This window comes from Phlebotomus papatasi, chromosome 3 (genome assembly GCF_024763615.1).
Source record: "Phlebotomus papatasi isolate M1 chromosome 3, Ppap_2.1, whole genome shotgun sequence".
NCBI classification, from domain to species: Eukaryota; Metazoa; Arthropoda; class Insecta; order Diptera; family Psychodidae; genus Phlebotomus; species Phlebotomus papatasi.
Window position 1 is genome coordinate 3,715,507 of NC_077224.1, and position 16,719 is coordinate 3,732,225.

At 36.9% G+C, this 16,719-nt stretch overlaps 1 protein-coding gene across 4 annotated transcripts in view; it reads right to left on the reverse strand.

Moving 5' to 3' along the window:
* The window catches only part of LOC129806464 (zinc finger SWIM domain-containing protein 8 homolog), a 40,515-nt gene that overhangs the window by 23,253 nt on the left and 543 nt on the right, over positions 1 to 16,719 (reverse strand). For 3 of the 4 annotated variants that reach the window (XM_055855080.1, XM_055855078.1, XM_055855077.1), the window contains exons 2-4: positions 12,130 to 12,557; positions 11,754 to 12,064; positions 2,597 to 3,091 (exon numbers count right to left, since the gene is read on the reverse strand). In XM_055855080.1, coding sequence (XP_055711055.1) covers positions 2,597 to 3,091; positions 11,754 to 11,764 — 506 coding nt within the window. In that variant the 5' untranslated portion in view covers positions 11,765 to 12,064; positions 12,130 to 12,557. The remainder of the gene's footprint in view (positions 1 to 2,596; positions 3,092 to 11,753; positions 12,065 to 12,129; positions 12,558 to 16,719) is intronic. The other variant, XM_055855079.1, reaches the window with a different exon arrangement.

Here is a 16,719-nt window from a genome sequence, read left to right on the forward strand (position 1 = left end):
TTTCCATGGAATTTGGAGCCGGAAATTCACACGTGAAACGTCCGCGGGATAAGCTGGAAAAATCACATGGAAATTTCCACTATCTTTCCATAGGTTTCATATGTTTTTTCCACCTTTTTTTCTCGAATGTCAAACAAATAAAATGGTGTTGCGACAACATTGAAAATTTATTTTCAAACCTTCTGCAAACATTTTTAGTGACTCCTGCGACGAATTATAATATAATTAATTATGCGACACTGCGTTTCCTGTATATAATACTGAAGTGATTACATTAAATAGGTCGCCAACCTAAAATAATACTGTTTTATGCCATTTAATATATATTTTATGAAAAAGTATTTTTCTTATAAAATAATTTTTTATTATCTAAAGTGGTAATTCGTTATCGCTGATTCAGTAAAACTTATTAAAATCCCCGTGACCTTTGCTATTTCTTTAATATTCGGAAGTAAAATCACGAGGTGCATGTGACAGCTTCATTTTTTCTCCATTTTATTTTGGTGGAAAAATCCACAAAAAATCCACGAACATTCCATGAATTCCACAGAAAAAAATCCAGCATAAATCCACCAAATTTTCCTTGGAACCTATTATGGAAAAATTCCATGGATTTTCTCAAGGAAAAATACTGAAAAATTCCGAGGAATTTTTCGCTTGTTATTCCTATTCCGCTTTCTTTTGCTATGGGGTGGTCAATTGTCCGCTGGGATAATCTCTAAAAACCATCTCCAAAAATTAAAAAAAAGATCGCATGTGCATTACCGAATTTCCTTCGTATTCCCAGAAAATGTCTAAAAAATCCCCTTTTCAATTGTCATTGGAATAGTACCATATAGTCATTTTCCATTGCAAAATAAGAAGGAGCATTTTTTCTCATGAACATTTTTTTAGTACATGACTGTTCTCAAGTATATCTGCATACCGATTTTTCTTTGTGTTCCAAAAAACTGTCCCAAAAGATTTCCCCTTTTCATTTTCATTGGAATAGCACCATGTTAGTTATTTTCCATTGCAAAATGAGAAGGAGAATTCTTTCTCCTGGACATTTTTTTAGTACATGACTATTCTCAAGTGCATCTACATTGCCTATTTTCCTTTGTGATTATTTTGCCTATTTTCCTTCCTAAAAAAGTGTCCAAAAAATTTCTCAGTAACATTTTTCATTGGAATAGCAGGATAGTCTTTTTTCCATTGCAAAATGAAAAGGAAAATTCTTTCTACTAGACATTTTTTTTAGTACATGACTGTTCTCAAATGTATCTGCATTACCAATTTTCCTTTGCGTTCCAAAAAAATGTTTAAATATTTCCCCTTTTTATTTTCATTGGAATAACACCATATAGTCATTTTTCATTGCAAAATGAGAAGGTGAATTCCTTTTCCTGGATATTTTTTTTAATACATGACTGTTCTCAAGTGCATCTACATTGCCTATTTTCCTTTGTGTTCCAAAAAAATGTTTAAATATTTCCCCTTTTTATTTTCATTGGAATAGCACCATGTAGTAATTTTCCATTGCAAAATGAGAACGAGAATTCTTTCTCTTGGACATTTTTTTAGTACATGACTGTTCTCAAGTGCATCTGTATTAGCGATGTTCCTTTGCATTCCCAATAAAATATCCAAAAGATTTCGCTATTTTAATTTTCATTGGAATAGCACGATGTAGTCATTTTCCATTGCAAAATGAGAAGGAGAATTCTCTCTCCCGGACAATATTTTAGTACATGGCTGTTATCAAGTACATCTGCTTTACCAATTTTTCTTTGTTTTCCCAAATGATCTCCAGAAAATTTCCCATTTACATTTTTCATTGGAATAGCACCATGTAGTCATTTTCTATTGCAAAATGAGAAGGCAAATTCTTTCTCTTGGACATTTTCTTTTAGTACATGTCTGTTCTTGAGAACTAAAATACTGTTTTTCTTTTCAAAACAGTGCGCCACTTTTCACGACATAAAAATTGTTATTTTAAAATGTTATTAAAAATATTTTACTGAATATTGTAAATAAGGTAAAGTACCCTTACTCGACCGGGTTCCTCTATTCGACCGGTGGGTCAATTTTTGAATATTTGATGGTGAATTTCATCAATTTCTATGAATTTGTCACTGATTCGTATTATTTAAAGAATAATTGACCTGTTAATGTTAGATCATACACAAAATATTATAGCAAATATAATTAAATTGAATAAATAAATCTACCGGTCGAATAGAGGAACCGGTCGAATAAAGGGTACTTTACCTTAAGAATAAAAGAATGTTTCTAAAATTTAAAGTAAATACAATTTAGAATAACCAACTAACATTTTCTGATGATATTGCATGCCGTCTCAATAATAAAATTATAGAGAAACTTGCCTTATCGAATTAGGAAGTTTCTTGAGAAGATTTCTGCAATACAAATCAAATTTTAAGTGCAAAAAACACTATGAATACATATAAATGAACCATTGAGGCTATTTCTAAATATAAGAAAACAAAAGATCGTCGTTAGCATTGCAAGATTTTCACCCGAAAACTTTTTCTTCAATTAAAAAATAAATTTTAAAAATATAAATAAAAATTGTTATTGGCAAAATGAGACTCACCGAGAATTCTGTTGTTGCTTCGTACTGTGCGACGAATTCCCAACGCGATTCTTTGCCACTCTGTCCAGAATCTTCAGGTGCCAGGCTGTAAATTGAGCATGCAGCATATCCCTCTCATCTGGCGCCAGGCCCGGATTCAGTGCTGCCAGTCTCCACAGAACCACAATTTCATCGCAGAGAGAACTGCAAGCATGCTGCGAAGCGTTGGAATTGCTGTGAGTGTTGCTGTGCTTGCCTCCACTGTGCCCTCCAGTGCCCGCCAGGAGGGAGAGTTTGGTATTGAACCACCAAACGAGAATCTGATCGCATGCCATACATTCCTCCGTGATGATCTCCAGCAACCGAATGGCATTCCTATCACACCGTCGATACATCTCCCGGACAATCGACAGAAGATTCCACATGCCCTCGGGCTCCCTGCCACGCAGAGGACGCAACAAGGAGCTCCATTCAGACGCAGCCGGAGGAGCGCAGCTAGTCAAATAGTTGACATCGCTATTTCCGGGCAAAAAACAAACCAAATCATTTTGTTTTCCTTTAGCAAATATCAAGGAAAATCCTCTTTTTCCACCCCAATCATTAACAATTAATTTCCCATCATTGTGAATACAAGGATATTTTGCATGACTTGGAATATTTGCCAAAATGGCCAAATTGAATCACTATTGAACAGATGTTACCTATCTCTCACTCAGAGGAGACTAAATTTTGCATATTCTCACTTAAACTTGAAATTGCTTTGAAAATTGAATTGTCATTTTATGCAGAAAACCACACAAATTTCACCCAGACACAATTTCTCTGAATTTATCCATTAAGATAATTAGAAAATAGCTTATATATATACGCAAGACTTGTGGCAAGAAATTTAATTAATTAAGAGATTAGGCAAAATAAAAAAAAAACTATATGCTTCCAGCTTTAGAGGAATGCAAAGTGCAAAGAGATGGTATTCGTTGCCTAATTGTCTCTTGAAAAGTTAAGGCTGAATTATATTATTTGTTCAATGATTTACACAAAAAAAAACAGTAAATTATAAAATAAGGAAAAAATGTAAATCTTTTATAGTTAGCCGAGACACATTGAAAAGGGTCGTTAAACGTTTTCGCATTCAGCCAGCCAAGACACATCAGAAACACAGTCCAAGTGCTCACGGACCAAGAAAAGACATTCAGGGAGCATCTAAACAGGGGGATTTTATTTCGAAACCGCCATTTTGACACAAAAATCCCCCTCTTCGAAAGCTCCATTTGTTTATGTTCGAATATTTTGACATTTCAAGCGATTTTAAAACTTTTTTTTGTATATCAAGAGATGTTTTTCTCGTGAACTACTTTCAAAGTTATCAAAAGTCGAAAAGCAGGTGAAATAGGGACACGGTATCGATCACTCTTCTGAATGTATCGTTTAATCTTTATTAGAATATGGTCGATTTGTTAAACAGACACTCTTAAATAGAAATAAAGAAATAGTCGAAATAGTTAAATAGAATAAAGTTGAATAATAGAAAAATAAAAGCTTAGGATATATTTTTTTAATTTAGCAGCAATATTGGCATAAAATCCTGCGGTAGGACGGTTTTGATATAGAGGATGGGTGCCTCATCTCCTCTTCCTTATAAAGTGTTCATCACCAGGCATAAATATTAACTTTACCACTCTTTAACAAATTCTTTGATTGTAAAACACTGTGTGATTGACGTTCGAAACGTTTCGAAATAAAATAGAAAGTCTTCCAGACTATCTATTTTAGTTAGAGCACATTTGGAGAATTTATAACAGAGGGTGGAGAAAATTTATCTCAGGAATAAACCACTAGGGGAGATTTCCCGAGACTCACCGGTGCATAGTACAGTGGGGTGCATTTCGAAATCCGAGAAAACGCCTTAAAGAACGGTTTCGAAAGCGAAAAAATTGCTTAATTTTCCGCGCTTTGGCGTCTTCTACATGGGGGGATTTCGAAATGCACCCCACTGTGCTATGCACCGATGAGTCTCGGGAAATCTCCCCTAGTGGTTCATGCCTGAGATAAATTTCCTCCACCCTCTGTTATAAATTCTCCAAGTGTGCTCTAACTAAAATAGATAGTCTGGAAGATTTTCTATTTTATTTCGAAACGTTTCAAACGGCAATCACACAGTGTTTTACAAATCAAAGAATTTGTTAAAGAGTGGTAAAATTAATATTTATGCCTGGTGACGAACACTTCATAAGAAAGGGGAGATGAGGCACCCATCCTCTATATCAAAACCGTGCTGCCGCAGGACTTTATGCCAATACTTTTTGCTAAATTAAGAAAATATCCTAAGTTTTTTATTTTTCTATAAATCAACTTTATTCTATTTAACTATTTCGACCATTTCTTTATTTCTATTTAAGGATGTCTATTTAACAATTCGACCAGATTCTAATAATATTAAACGATACATTCAGAAGAGTAATCGATATCGTGTCCCTATGTCACCTGCTTTTTTCGACTCTTGGTAACTTTAAAAACAATTCACGAGAGAAACATCTCTTGAAAAATAAAAAAAAATGATTTAAAATCGCTTGAAATGTCAAAATACTCGAACATAAACAAATGGAGCTTTCGAAGAGGGAGATTTTAAGCGCCAAAGGATAGGCGAAAATGCACCGGTCTAAAGCTCAATGGGGGACTTTTGTGTCAAAATGGCGGTTTTGAAATAAAATCCCCCCTTTAGATGCTCCCTTTATGGCTGAAGTATTTTCAGTTTGAATTTCGAAGTATTTCGAAATTCTGTGTAGATTTCTGTGTAGACAATGCCATTCGAGTTTTTTTTGTCATATCATGTGAATAAACATTCGAAAATGCAATTCATTGATTTTTTTAATGAAATTCCTTTACATGATGATTTTATGAAAATACAGTTCGTCTTGGTTGATTTGTTTAACAAAATTCATTGTCATTTGAATTGCCAGAAATCTCAAATATGTGACTTCTGACAACATCACGTGAGCTGAAATGTCAATGTCACGGCTACAGAATCGCATTTTCGAAAAAGCTCTCCTATAATTCAAACCCAATTTGTCATATGGCATTGCCAGAGCGTTCCAGAATTCCCCTCCTGGATAAATCGTCGGTTGCGTCTACCTCTGTCGTATCGGCATTTCTTTTGTGTCAGCATTTCACGCAAGAGAGGACGTCTGTATTGCAGCTTGCACCGAATGCAGATACAAAACAAATGCAGATACGACAGAGGTAGACGCAACCGACGAAATATTAACTCTTATCATTCACAAGTAGATCTTCAAAAGTTCGAAAATCTATTGGAAAAGCCAAAAAAGAGACATTCTTACTTCTTTATACTTTCGCAAGGTGGCTTACATCCTGTTCCGGATAGGAACATGCCTTTTCTTCAATATATGAGAAATTGTATGTAAAACCCCACGAGCAAAAATGATAAAGTTTAGGCTTAGATTTTTGCACTATAAGTGATCCAAAATTAGAAATTATCCGTCTCATCAAGCAGATATATAATCCAAATATGCTTTAAGATAGTTTCATCCTTTAAGGATCATTAGTTTACTTAATAATCATGCCAATCCTTGGGCATAACATTCAGATACAAAATTTCTCATTGAACACTAAATTGCATATTTTTAGGGATAGTTTTTTATCATAAATATCCATAGTTTATTATTCATATATGCAAGATCATTTTTCTACACTATCAAACTGTAACTATACTTGATATCGTTAGTCCAATCCTTATAGTGTAAGAAAAAACCATATGAATCCTTTATCATGTCTCATAGCATCTTCAATTTAAGATTAAATGCACTGTTAATCCGAATTTCAGATGGAAATTACCATCAATAGAATTGTACTAAAGCCGATTATCACTTTCTAAAGGATTCATCCTTCAAATCAATATATTTCAGGATATATTTAAGATATTCATTTTTATATGACAATTCATCCAGTGAATGACCGACCTATTTAACGTGCGTCATTGGGTGAAGAAGACAAACAAGAAAAATGCAATTCTGCATATCAGGCATATATTCAAAGGGACAGATAATCCTAACCGGCTTATGTAGGTGAGATTCTTAACGTGAGCTAACTCGGAGTGCATGCAAATTCGATTTAGAGCTGAAGTTGTGAGTCGCCATTCAGTTATCTTGAATCAAATTCGTGGAATTATACAAATTTTGTATTTAAACCAAAATATCAAGGATTTGGATAAACTGGCACAAAAGTGATATATGGGTGAAATGTAGACCAGAATGTACTCTATAATTTTCCTATATAACATGATCTCATCGATTACTCAGAAGCCAAGATAATCGAGGTTTTTTGTTTCTTAACTCGTTTTTTCATCCAGAGTGCCCCAAGTAGTCATTTGTTGAGCTTCAACTATTTCAAAGAATTGTTGTATTTTGTGGGACTTTCCATTTAAACCCCTATTTTAAGTGTCTTGGTGGAGTAGAGGCAGTCAAATTGGCATCTGAGTGATTTCAAAGCGTTATTATGGGAAAAATAATTTTTTTCACACTTAAACGGAAAAATCGGAGTGATAGCGTAGTCTGAGTGGAAAATGATGTATGGACGAAATGTAGAGACAAATGTGTTCTACAATTGTGTCGAAGTAATCATCAAAATCGGTTTAGCGACAGTCGAGATAATTGAGGTTATGTGATATTGAAATTGGTTTTTCGACTGTGGCGCCCCTGGTGTTGGTCCCACGAAGTTCAAATATTCTAGAAAGTTGTAGCATTTGGTGAGATCTTTCGTTTAAGCCCTCACTCATCAAAATCGGTCACATAGAACCGGAGACATGATTTTTTGAATTTTGTGAACTTTGACCCCTCATATCTCCGGTTCTGTTTTAACCACTGCGCACTTACGCACCATTTTGGAAACGTCCTAGACTGGACTACAACATACTAAAATTTCATTAACTTGCACAATGCCGTTTTTGAGAAAAGTGACTTTGAATTTCGATGAATTTTGACGCTATCACAGCGCCACCTGTGGTGACTTTTTGAACTTCCATCTGAAAGTGCTCATTGAGACGAAACCAAAAAGGTAAAATTTAGGTCGCTATGTTAGTTAGAACCGGAGATAGAGGCCGGTCAATGTTCGAACTTTGACCCCTTATAGCTCGGGTCAGGGGTTATGGATCGACTTAAGGTTTTTTTTGTTTGATAGATATAATCAACGGCTACAACATACTAAAATTTCAGCCCGATGCACAATGGAATTTTTGAGTTATTTAACTTATAAGATTTAAAAATTTTCTTTTTAATAATAGCGCCCCTAGCGGTGATTTTATGAACTTGCGATGTTAGAAGGGGAAGTGGCATTTCACGAGAGCTTTCCAAAAAGCCCTCACTTTTTAAATTCTGACAATTAGAACCGGAGTTATGGCCATTTTAAGAAATTTTTTTTGGACCCTTATAGATCGGGTCAGGGGGGTCGGGGGACCTTAAGTTTGGTATTGATGGAAAGCTCTAAGGCCCAGCTATAACATACTAAAATTTGAGCCCGCTCGATGCCATAGGAGCGGAGCTATTGAGAAAACAAAAAAAGGGGGGTCTTCAAAATGGCGGAAGGAGGGGTGGGGGGTGGGGGGTCAATGCACCAAGTTGCAATTTTCACCCGATATATAACCTTTGCCGAAAACCGCAAGTCGATATCTTTTTTAGTTTAGGAGCTATTAAGCTCCAAAGAGCGGCCGGCCGGCCGGCCGGCCGGCCGGCCAGCCGGCCGGCCGGGAACGTAAAATAGCCACATATATATTCGTGATCAGGAAGTGCTGAAACACATTTTGGCCAAATTTGAGGTCGATCGGACGACATGAAATTTTGTTAGGATTATAGTAGGTGAGATTGTTAAGAATCTCACCTAATATAGGGACTTAGCAATTTTCAAACAATGCTCAATAGTGGGAGACCACAAATTTTGTATAAAAACCCATAATTTTTGTAAATAAATTTAGATTTCGCATTACCAGGGAACCAAGCGTTTCTTTTCGGCATTTAATTGCCTTTGTCTCTTCTGCGATTTCTCAGGACCACTTTGGCCAAGTCCAGCGGCACTCCAGTGCCTTCCACTTCAGCGGCCAAAGAGTCTGGCTTGTCTTTAGCGGCATCTAAAGTGCCTTTCTCTCAGCAGCCAGACGCTCGGCTCTGTTGCCTGGACTCAGCGGCTTTACATAAAGCCTAAGGACCTAAAGTGGCAACATCTTCTGGCTTTGTTCGTCGGCATTAGGATTGCCTACTTTCAGCAGCCAGAAGAGGCTCCGCTGCCTACCACTGCGGCTTTAAATAGCCTATCTTAAGTGGCAGCTCGGACTTTGAGGAATTGAAGATATTTTCTCCCTGAGGCATTCGTGCCCGGTGCACAGACCAAGTCTCTGTTTTACGCTCTGGAGGCATCAGATTAGTCTGGTCGCCATCACTGAGGGGCATTCCTGCCTCTATCCCAGTGGCATTCAATTGCCGTTACCAGGGGCTGTCTTTAAAAGACGCCGAGCGACACCGAAAGGGTAGAAAACCTTCAATAAATCAACAGTCTAAAGAGCAGGGAATTTCTTGGCGAGATCTGAGAAATCTTCCTCCTCTATATTGGCTCCTGCAGCCTGATTGGAGCCAACAAATATGTTACTTCTGACAATGTCACATGAGCTGAAATAGCAATGTCACAGCTATAGAATCGCATTTTCGAAATAGCTCTCCTGAGACTCAAACCCAATTTGTCATATGGCATTGCCAGAGCGTTACAGAATTCCCCTCCTGGATAAGTATTCACTTTTAATCTCCGAAATTATAAAACAGTTAACCGAAACACATACCATATACCCGTCATAATCAAAAGCGTGACTCGCACGAGATCGAGATACTTTGCAAGAGGGCACGTATTTCGTCAATATGCCTCCTAAAGCCCAAAATAAACACAGGGATCGGCTTAGGTATCAGCTCGAAAAATTAGGATTGGTGTCAATACACTCACAGTGATCAGCCCAAAATTTGGAGGATCACGCTGATCTTCTAAATTCATGAGGTTTAGTGAAATTACGAGAATTATGCGACATCAGCGCCAATGTTGAAAATAAAAAGCTTCACTTTGGGGGTTTTTGGGTGCTTTTCGAAATGTCAATTGGATGAAAAAACATGGAGAGTAATGGTTCACAATGTCGCAAAATCATAAAATTCATTAAGATAGGAATAATGGGAAGGTCAGAGTAGTCCTGTCTGTATGAAAAATGCATTGATATATCACTTAAGAAGTATTTCAGCAATAAAAGTGGGCACATTTAATCGAAATTTACGCTGAAAACTCTAATTTTTGATCTTAAATCCTCAGTGTATGATAGTTTGGGCTGATCTTTTACCGCCAAGTTTTTCGAGCTGAGTATTCTCGAGGATCAGCCTGTGTCTATTTTCGGCATAACACTGCAACTTCTAGCTTTTAAGGTGCGGGTCTCGGCTCATGTTTTTTTGCATCTATTCTCTACAAAAGAGTCCCCGATTTTCTCTTTTTTTGTGCTATCTGTCAGCTTATCTGACATTAGTATTTAGCTATTGAGCGCCCACATAGCTGTCGTAGGTGTAAATAGCCGAGACAGCAACAACTGAGCGAAAACCATTTTTTTACACTTCGTGTCTCGGCTATGATAATTTTTTTTTTTTTTGGTAATTATTGAGGAATTACTATTTTAGGTGTGATTCTTTCATAATCACACCTACTATAATCACCTAGTTTGACGACCATCTCCTATCGGCTTCATATTCGCAGGATATATATTTGGAGCATCCCTGATGCCGAAAATGAGCAGCCGAATTTTCAGAAGTCAGCGGTTCCTGAGATATCTTGAAAAATGTGTAAAAACACGGTTTTTCTGAATTATCTCAAAATCCTGTTATGCTTTTTCGCCCCTTTTAGTTTTATTTTGTAGATCTTTTAGTGTAGATGAGTTTAAAAGAAATAAAACGTAAATGACAGCATATTACTTCTTGAGATATTTCGTGTATTTTCGCGATATATTTTCGTGTATATTTTTTCGTGTATTTTCGCGAACTGCGGTATTCTTTGTGGCTTGCGGAATCGTTCACGGATTTTCGCGGACCGAGGTTTTTTTTCGGACCTCGGATTTTTTTCGCGGACCGTGAAATTTTTCTCAGATTTTCGCGTATCGCGAAAATTTTCAATTGAAACTTACCATATCTTAAGCCCAATGAAGGCTCTAAATGAACATCAAGTTTGAGGTCTCTATCTCTCATAGTTTCCAAGATATTCGGCTTTAAAGTCTTAGAGGTATTTTTGTGCATTTCTAATAATCGAATTTGCACGCTTTCCAATTTGCAAGAATCTTGAGTTGCACGCATTTCGAGGTTGCTGTAATTAATCTCAGCTACCATAAACTTATATGGACTTCGAATTTGCCCCCAATCCGAATTTGCAATGAAAGAATCACACCTACCATAAGACCAATCAGGCTTATCACTGTGAACACACATTAAATGAAAATGTATTAAAAAGTTACCAGAAAGAAAAAAGTGGCAAACAACGAAAGTGAAAATGTGGTAATACTAAGCTGAGACACAAACCATTGAATCTAGGCGATAGAAAAAGAATAGAAAGTTTTACGCACTGAGCTGACCGAGCTGACGTTAGCCGAAATCCTCCCGAAAAAGGATTGTGCCGTGGCTCACCCGAAAAGCTAATAACCGACAAATGGTTTGTGTATTGGCTAACCCAAAAGGCGCATCATCTTGCCGACTAAAAATGTTTTTTTCCCTTAAATAAATTGATCTAAATGAACATATTGGACCTTCATTCTTTTTTAATTAAAGGGTTTTAATTTTTAAATAATTTTACCTGCAGGCAACACCAAGATTAATACTATCTTTGATTTGGGAATGATGAACTCCTTTCCTCAAAGTTAATCGTCAGTGAATTAGAACTGAAACATTTTTTTTAACGAACTTGTCTTTTTCGTGCCTCAGAGCTAACTGCAATTCATTTAATTTTATTATTTTTGTGACTACTGTAATTGCATTAAGAAAAATTTCTAATTTCAATCATTTCAGGTTGATTTACTTGCGAATCTCTCGTACCAAAACCTAATTCAGCCTTAACAAAGATTTTCGGGTGATTAAAAAAGTGAATTTTTGGAAGAAAAATATCCTACCTGAAGACCATTGGAGCTGGCAGACAGAACTTTATGAGGATCTTCTTGATGTTATCATGGAGTGTCTTCTCATCGAGATACCAATTAGTCTGGTCATTAGCTGAGGCTCCAGCCGTCGGATCTGGTGCTCCGCAGACCGTATTGATGGCCGTTGGCTGCGAACTGAGCAATTCATCGAGTAATCTCTGTGCTGTCGGCAAAATCTGCTGTGGCAGCTCACTAATGAGGTATTGGGCAAATTTCTGAAGCTGATCCCGCTGCAGGCGAGTCAGGGATTCAGAAACCGGAGCTCGTAGGCACACTTCATTCGGCTGCAATCAACAACAAAAATCACAGATTTTCACCCGAGGACACAAAAATTCCCGAGGACACTCACGCAGTGAATTCGATGGAGACAAACTGCCACAACATGGGAACACCAATAGGCTGCCGAGGTGCAAGTGCAATTGCATGAGGAGATGCGTCGTCGGTCAAAGGTCACGGCCACATTGAATTGAGCCCGTGGCTGAACACAGACAACCGTTGCTGACAAATGAAAGCCAATTTGCAGAGGATCCTTCACGGAACGATTCTTAAACAGAGACTCTCCGCGATGGAATTCCTCGGCTGAGCTATTGGCCAAGCATGAGTACAGACGAATGTCCTCCTCATTGTCCGGGAAACTCCAGAAGGCGATTCGCAGCTGGAGTTGCTCCGGAACTGGCGGAAAGACATGCTCCACCAATTCAAAAGGAATATAAGAGGCAACACATCGAGCCGCCAATTCCGTGAGCGTTGTCACTTGTTCTGAAACATCAGGAAATACTAGTGAATTAAGGACAAGGACCTCGAATGTCCTGGCTTTAGTTCAAATAGATACAAAAATTTAAATTGATATTGCTTTAAAGGAGAGGACAGAAATTTAAGGAAGGAATATATAGTTAAGTGTGCTAATCCGGGCGCTTCGCTATGTGGATCGTTTATGTCTACGCTAACTAGATAATCCACTTAAAATAATATTATTATTTTTATTTCCGTAATATTAGTCACTACAGTAACATAATATAACTATTCAAGTTTGAGAACAAGCAAAAATAATATTTTTATCCATTAAATAGATGAGTGTAATCGACTCATTTCAATCTTGTGCCAGTTGGGTTCTTCACTAAAAATTTTCTAGTCAGTGATATTTTTACTAATGACAGCTGTCATGATTGAAAAGGTATATTTAAAAGTGAATTAGCGAAAAAGCGACCCACTTAGTGCATACTGACTTATTTCAGTATTATCATTATTTTATAAATTTTCTTTAATCTTTTTAATAATTTCTTTTTATATTATGTTTCTGAATGAAACAGTGAATAATTCTATGGATTTAGAAGAAGTAAAAAAGAATTTCATAAGTCCAGAAACAAGCGTTTAAGTAGCACTCTTCGGAAAACGATCCAGTTACCTCACCTTACTATATCAGGAATTATTATAATTCCATTTTTATAAATATATTTATTTTTTTAGATATTTTCTTATTATTTTTCATTCAAAAAGTCTTTTTTTATATAATTAATCCCTGACTTCAAGATATTGTGAGAAATCGTCAAAACGAAACGTTTTGAAGTGAAGCGCTTAAAGCCTTGGGAACATTTTCGTCAAAAAATGCATTTTTGACAGAATTTTGACATTTTTACTTAAAAGTATCTATACAAAGAGCAATTTTTATCAAAAAAAAATCCAAATTTAACCAAATCAGTTGAAAAATGAGCCCTTCAATACATTCAATAATTCAAAATGGCGAATTTTCCGTTCATAGGTAAGTTCGCCTGCGGTGGCAGCCAAAATCCCGAAAGCCAAAATCCCGAATGTTCAAAATCCTGATAGGAATGAAATTATATGGAGGAAAATGTTTAGAATAATTGCCTAAGACACAGAAAATTTCCCTTTGCCTCCAGCAAGCGCGGGTACAATCGTGGGAGCAGCTATAACACTTTTAAGAATTCGGGATTTTGGCTTTCGGAATTTTGGCCCTTTCGGGATTTTGGCTTTCGGGATTTTGACCGGGACCCGTTCGCCTGGACTACCTCTTAAGCATATCCGAAAATCATTGAAAAAACTTGGGCGAATTTTGAAAAAAAAAAAACCGGAAAACATGGTTTTGGAGGGAATAGAGGGCGTGGAGGAGAAAAAGAATCGTCTGGAGATATTGTTTTTTTTTTGGGGGGGGGGGGGGGGTCATCGAAGACTGGAAGTTGATATCTTTTACCGTTTAGGCTCCAGGACAGTCACGAGTTCACAAAAAAAAGACGATTAAGTTCTCTATTTTTGAGATCGAGCAGTAAAATTGCAGTTTTTTTATTGCAGTATGGAGAGGAAATCTGAGTGAACCCAGGGATATACCCGCGAACTCTCCTAAAAGTCAGAGGTTGGAAAAACTAGGGGACGTTGGTATTTCTAGGTATTTCTTATTATTTTAGTTCTCTTCAATTTTTTCCCTTTTTTACCATTAATCTTTTTGTTACTTAGTTGATGTCTCGTATGGCTCGTATGTATGGTGCTCCCTCACACGGCTGCTTGAATTCCCTTATTCATTTATAAAATCTTCGATGTTTGAACTTTGCAATCAGAAAACCATTTCGCCCGAAGTATAAGCTTAACTTTTACAGAATTTCCCCCATGATTTCAACTGAACCGGCCACGGAATTTTCATGTATCTCCGGAAGGAATTTTCCTCGTCCAGAGAGAATTTTCCCCTCGACTTTCTTGGGAAATCTTCAAGAATGCTTTGGAAAATTAGAAGACTTACTCGGAAAATTTGGAGGAATCCTCTAGGAATGGCCAGGAATCTTCCTAATCACTAGGAAGAAATTTCCCTTTTAAATCCCCAAGAATGGCAGTGGAAACTTTCCCATAAAATTTCTTCTTGAATTCATCGGGAATTCACTTGGCACTAGCCAAATTTTCCGAGGGATTTTTTAAGGAAAATTTTCCAAGGGAATTTAAATGTTTAAATGTTGACACCTCAGCGAGGAAATTTTTCCGGAGTTCCACCCTAATAATTCTCGTTGTTGAAATCGTCGGAGATTTTAGGGAAAAAACCCTAAAAATCCTAGAGAACGATAATAGAAACAGCACATAGAAATTCCTCTATGAATTGCATTGGAATTCCCTAGGAAGATCCGAAACCCCTATGATCTACGTGGGAAATTTTCACTCTTCAGTGGGTAGTTTCTCGAGCAATTCCACTCAAAGTCCTATGATTGATGTGATCACATCAAAACCAGTGACTGGTTGTTCCTATTCGCCGTGTGGAACATCGGCACTCTTCGTTTTTTTTGACAATATTTGCCCCATGCCCCATGCCTTCTGACGCTTCTGACAAATTTTACCCCGAGTGTTCATTTTTAATAAAACTACTTCTGGAGAAAAATCAGTTTGGAAAATTCACCAACAAAAACAGATTCGTGTTCAGCAGATCCGCATTATTCAAAATAAGTGGAAAGTAAGTCGATGAAAATTGGTATCTCTTGAAGGGCAAATATTTTACAAACAGGGCTCAAAATTTCATTTTTTTTATCTTCTATATTCCTTGCTCGAATTCCATAAAACTTTTGACGTTTATTGAGGTTTGCGAAGGCAATCTGTGATAAAAATTTGCAGTTTCAGTGTCTTTTCTCTTGGAAGATATTGAATTTTAAAATTTTCGATTTGACAAATTTACCCCAGTCTCCCCTATATCTAAGAATTGAAGGATATCTTGAAAAAAATATGAATAACTTTCCTTTCACGCATTTTAAGTGGCAATAAGTGGCTCCATCATCCTATTCTCAAATTTTAGAACTTTACTTTTAATAGATGTAAAATCAATCTTTTTATTGATTTACTCTTTTTTTTGATAAAATATTTTATAAATATATACATTTGTATCTCATCCTTAAGTTTGTCTCAGAAAACAATTATTTTATCTTTTATTCCACAAACCAAAAATAAACAAATTCAACATCATCTTCTTGATGAAGAAATATTAAATAAACTATTGGTTGATATCGCCCCACCTATTTATCAACATTTTCGCCAAAAACACCAAAACAAACCATTTAGAAAATGTTATTCTTATTTTTTTGTTCTTATATATTGTTATTAGCAATCTAAAAAGCAATGAGAGCAGTTGAAATTTATTTTCTCACGCCTTGTAAACTTTTGGCAATTTATGTACATTATTTTTTTTATAATTGCTATGCAATAAAGTGTATTATTATTGAGAAAAACAAACAAATTAATAAATCCTTTGGGGTCAATGACCCTGGGATGAGAAGTTGATATTGAGGTGGTCCTGGGTTTTTTTGTGGTTTGGTTCTTTATTTTTGATATTTTGTATTGGAGTTTGGGGAGTTTGGAGTTGCCGGATTTAGAGTTTTTTAAAGCGCCCCACATGAGATCGTCGTGATTGTCAACTGTATATTGTTTTGATATTGTTCGGTTCTTTGTCTTCCCATCCTCTGTTTATCTCAAAAGACCAACACATAGGCAATCCGGGGCTCCTGCTCTCACGAAGAAGAAGATGAGGAAGAGCGGAGGAAAAGGAGAGAAAAGACGGGTCAACGATACAAAGAACTTGCCTTCTCGCTTTTGTCGTGTGTATTATTCCCTGTCGCGCGTTCTTTCTCAAGTCCCCCCAAAGAGAAAAGAGAGAAAACAAAAATGCCGTGGCACAGAGGAAAAGTCACACAAGGGGGGATGGGAAAATGCACAAGTGTTGGTTAGAGAAACACCTGCCCAGAGAGAGAGGCTGACAATGCAAGGGCAACAGAGTAACTTCCTGATTTTTCCACGGGCGAAGGGAGAATGCGAAGGACTGCGTGGGATTGGGAGGGTTTTGGGGTGGTTTTCTTGGGGTTTGGGGTGATGGGGGTAGGCTATGCTGGAGGTGGATAGTTAATGGGGGATGCCAGGAAGGAATTGAATGGGATTTTGGGGTGATTTCTGCAGGGGTTGG